Raw genomic sequence first — 4,667 nt, forward strand, 5'->3', positions numbered from 1 at the left:
TTTGTCACTTTTTTAGTATTTGTCACTTTTTTCTGTCATCTTGAAATTTCTATTACAATTTTTTAGTGACAAACATCAGTTTTTGTTAAAAGTGAGATTGTATGTCATTTTTTAATAAAAATGTGATACTAAATTATTAAAAGTGATATTGTGTCACTTTTTTTTAAAAGAAAAATGACATTTTTATTAAAAAAAAGTGACATTGTATCACTTTTTAACTTTAGGCAGTATTTTTTACTTCCTAAATTTTTTTCATATGATTTTTCAAAAGACTTCTAATTTTAAGGGTATTTTTGTAAGTTGCCCAAATATTAATACATTTTCCTTGTGCTTAAAATTACTTGAAATCCCACTAATACCTCTTATTTGGTGTATAAATAGGCAACGTGAAGGCCCTTGTCCAAATGTCTTTTGGAATTAATGCCTAAAAAGAGGTAGTCATGAAGTTGACTGTTAGTTTATATGATGATAATGTTAGTAACGCAATCCATGAAATAGTTGCAAGTGAGTAGTTCCGTTGCCTCCATTTTTCAAATTCTTTATATGAGGTAAAACTAATTCTCAATTTTGTCGAATGTTAAATGAGAATAGGGATTGTAATTGGTAAAGATTTCTATTTTGGTAAATATACTTCTAACTGCCTTCGCAGTGGATTTGACCTGCTTTATAATTCAATATATTCTTACATTTCTTTATTTATTAATTTTCCATACACAATTATTGCATTTGGATTGACTCCGTTATTTGATAATTATGCTTGAGAGCCTCAAAATAATTAGTTGCCTAGGGGCACAAAATTCTTGAGACCGCCTTGAACTTGTAACATCATAAGAAATCTTCATTTTTAAAATAACATTTGTAGTCCTTTTTTTTTTTTTAATATATGTATAAATAAATGACGGTTGACCATTCACCCACCAATTTGATCAGTAACCTGCTGTGTCATATGTTGGCCGGGTCATTGATCTATTTGGATTTCAATAGCCTTATAATCAATGATAATTGCCCAATCAGGGTATCGATAGGGTAGGATTAGGTTCAAGAACACTAGAGTACATTTATAAACTAACAAGAAAAATAATTTCCAAAATTCACCGATGTATAAACCAACAAAAAACCAAACCGGGTCCTCAGAGAGGACTAGCTGAACGGAGAAAACATTATGCTCCTGAATTTAGACCATATTCAGGGATCTTCAGACTATAAGTGGGAATATAAGAAAAATAAAAAAAACTGATAAAAAAAAAAAATAGTAAATCCAGCATGTGCCTCATAACTATACTCTTTGATCCTAACCCGAACCACGTTCAATCAAAGAGAGGTGTTCATGCAACAGCCGGCATGTCCTTGAGCCAAGCATCCAGTGGCTTGCCAATTGAGTACACGATAAATCCAATTTCCCTTAGTTTAGCCGGATTGATAATGTTGCGTCCATCAAAAATGAAGGCTGGTTTCTGCATGTTGTCATACATCTTCTGGAAATCAAGAGTTTTGAACTCATCCCACTCGGTGAGAATACAAACAGCATGTGCATCTTTAGTTGCCTCGTAGGCATCCCAAACAATACTAACTTGCTTCACCGTGGTGGGGCTCATCGGCTGAAGATGAAGGGGATGGTCCCAATCAAACTTCTTCATAGTGAGGTCCCTCTGGATCTGGTCCTCAGCAACCTGAGGATCGTAAATGCTCAATCGGGCCTTGTCCCCCAAGAGTCCCTTGCAAACGTCAATAGCAGGGGTTTCTCTGGTATCGCCAGTATCCTTTTTGAAGGCAAATCCAAGGATGGCAACTTTCTTGTTAGCAACCGTGTTGAACATAGAGGCAACAACACGGTTGACAAAACGATTCTTCTGATAGTCATTAATCTTGATTACTTGTTTCCAGTATTCTGCAACCTCAGGAAGACCATTGCACTCGCAAATGTAAACCAAGTTAAGAATGTCCTTCTGAAAGCAAGATCCACCAAAGCCAACACTAGAATTAAGGAACTTGGGACCAATTCTTGTGTCTGTACCAACAGCGTGTGACACTTGTGACACATCAGCACCAGTAGCTTCACAAAGAGCAGACATTGCATTGACCGATGAGATTCTCTGAGCCAAGAATGCGTTGGCAGCAAGCTTTGAGAGCTCTGCGGACCATAAATTTGTGGTGAGTATGCGATCCTCAGGGACCCAGTGGGCATAAACATCCTTCAATGCTTTAACTGCCTCTAGACCTTCCGGGGTTTCCCTACCTCCAATGAGAACCCTGTCAGGGTTGAATAGATCTTTAATTGCAGTTCCCTCAGCAAGAAATTCTGGGTTCGAGAGAATCTGAAAGTTGATTCCGTTGCTGTTGTGGGTCAAAATTTTCTCTATTGCCTCAGCTGTTTTGACTGGAACAGTCGATTTCTCGACCACAATTTTGTCAGATTTTGACACATCAGCAATCATGCGAGCTGCACTTTCCCAGTATGTCAAATCTGCAGCTTTACCTGCTCCTAGACCCCGAGTTTTGGTGGGAGTATTAACTGAAACAAAGACAATATCAGCCTCAGCGACATGTTTCTCCACATCTGTACTGAAGAAGAGGTTATTGCCCCTGCACTGCTTCACAACATCCTCAAGGCCTGGCTCATAAATGGGGAGCTGATCGCTATTCCAGGCATTGATACGAGGAACAGAAATGTCGACGACGACGACTTCAATTTTAGGGCATTTAAGTGCAATTACAGCCATGGTTGGGCCTCCAACATAACCAGCGCCAATACAGCAAATCTTCACCATTTTCCCCTCTGTTTCAGGACTCTGGAAACAGTTTTGACATAAAGATTTGTCAGATCGTGCTTCACAAACACAGAGATTCAATGAGGGAATATTTACCAATTCATCACGGTAATATTGAATGGAATTTCTCGGGCAGCTTTGGAATACCTCCCTAATATGAATATATTCAATATAACCATCCATTAACACACAATAATCATTGCACCATAAAAAAGGCTGAAAGTTTGTTTCTCATAAAACTTGTAATGTAACTTTATTGGAAAGTACGTGCCTATCATTTTGCACAAATAACATTTTTGGCTATATCATCCTCATAACAGAGATTCATGACAATTTCACAACATAACCTTGAAAAGTTAAAGCCTATTGAGGACTGGGATAGATAAATTACAATGGGGGATAGCCGTTATATAAATGTTCCACCTCCAACAGAACGGAGAAGTAATTGTCTGGCCATTTATTTAGGTTGAAATGAAGAAAACAGGCATCTGGTATGATTTTGGTGGAGAGAAGGATTAAATTATTCTAAACTCTAATAAAGGGGGAAGAAATCGAATGGCCATTTGTTTCCTTTAAATCAGAAGAAAACAGTAAGCAGGTAATCTGGTATGAATTTTGAGGGCAGAAGATTCGATTACCCAAGCCCCCTCTATCCACAAATAAAGCTTGCGCACTTTGGAATTATATCTGATGCGTGCGCATGAAACAAGCACAGGTAAAATCATAAAAAATTCTAAAATCTCATCACAAAGCGTAACAATAATATAATTTTTGAGCAGATCTTTAAAGACACTACTTTACAATTTAACCCATGTTTTAAATAGCAGAAACTCAGATAAACAATTGAATCAGGGAGCTCTTGTAGATCTAAACCAATCACATAGTTAAACAATAATTACAATTACGCAACAAAAAAAGAGACCTAGATCAATCAATCTAAAACCACAAATATCATCATATATACCGCGAATTCCAATTCAGATCAAACGTAAATAATCAAGCACATAACCTCTTCAAATTTCTTCACCAACTCATGACCAAATCAATTCATTTTCATGTCTGCCAACACGCACAAACACCAAAATTCATGATACGAAAATAAAAGTTGTTTTTACCTCTAAGCTCGCACCGTCTGATTTCCAAAAACTATAGAAATAGAGAGAAAAACCGATCTGTGAAGTGAAATGCGTTAAAGTATACGAAAGCTGAGAAAGCGGGCTCCTGTTTATGTAGTCGTTGGAAAAAGGTGAAATGACAATAAAATCCGTTACAAGTTTGGCGAGGACTAAATTGAGAAATAAATAAAATAAAAATTGACTTTAATTTTGGGTAGTGGAGAAGAAATGGTATACTTTTTCAACATGTTTTGACTAACGGTGCAGTGCATGCACCAACGCTGTCACGCTGGCATGACTATGAGGTGTACTGTGCGCTTCCCGGATGGTGCCCGAATTTTTGGCTTGAACCGCGAGGCATTTGGGATGTGATCCATCATCCAACGGCTCTAACCATTATTATTATTATTTTTTATCAGTGCTAAAAAATGGGTTTATATTCGATCTCACTCTCCACAGGAGACACATGTTGTAATGTTATTTCACGTTTATCAACTTAGATTTTTTCACGTTAAAAATGAGTTAATTCGTTCAAAGTGAAATTTAAATAATTAAATTTTAATAAATTCTGAATCTCTTTATGGTCTATTTATGAAAATTGTGCATATCATTATCGTCCATTTCGTATTCTCTATGCTTATAAAATATCACACAATTTTTTTTTGGTCATTTTTCAATCTGTATTAATTAATTGCCAAGGTCTTGCGGAATTAAGAACGTGCGCCAAGATAACTTCAAAGTTGAGAATGCACCAAAAGAAATTTGAGTGAGATTTAAGGTACAA

The 4,667-nt window shown here is 36.6% G+C and overlaps 1 protein-coding gene across 2 annotated transcripts; it reads right to left on the reverse strand.

Annotated features, from left to right (window-relative positions):
- Window positions 1-1,032: 1,032 nt before the first annotated feature.
- On the reverse strand, window positions 1,033-4,036 carry LOC111400914 (UDP-glucose 6-dehydrogenase 2-like). 2 transcript variants are annotated; one of them, XM_023028380.1, is made up of 3 exons: window positions 3,884-4,029; window positions 2,865-2,919; window positions 1,033-2,789 (listed from the first exon to the last, which is right to left on the reverse strand). In XM_023028380.1, exon 3 carries the CDS (start codon window positions 2,766-2,768, stop codon window positions 1,326-1,328), a length of 1,443 nt encoding a protein of 480 aa, XP_022884148.1. In that variant the 5' UTR covers window positions 2,769-2,789; window positions 2,865-2,919; window positions 3,884-4,029; the 3' UTR covers window positions 1,033-1,325. The 2 variants fall into 2 exon arrangements, with proteins under 2 accessions (XP_022884148.1, XP_022884147.1); XM_023028379.1 differs by lacking the exon at window positions 2,865-2,919 and having other exon boundaries at window positions 3,884-4,036.
- Window positions 4,037-4,667: the final 631 nt, after the last annotated feature.

This window comes from Olea europaea, chromosome 10 (genome assembly GCF_002742605.1).
Source record: "Olea europaea var. sylvestris chromosome 10, O_europaea_v1, whole genome shotgun sequence".
NCBI lineage: Eukaryota > Viridiplantae > Streptophyta > Magnoliopsida > Lamiales > Oleaceae > Olea > Olea europaea.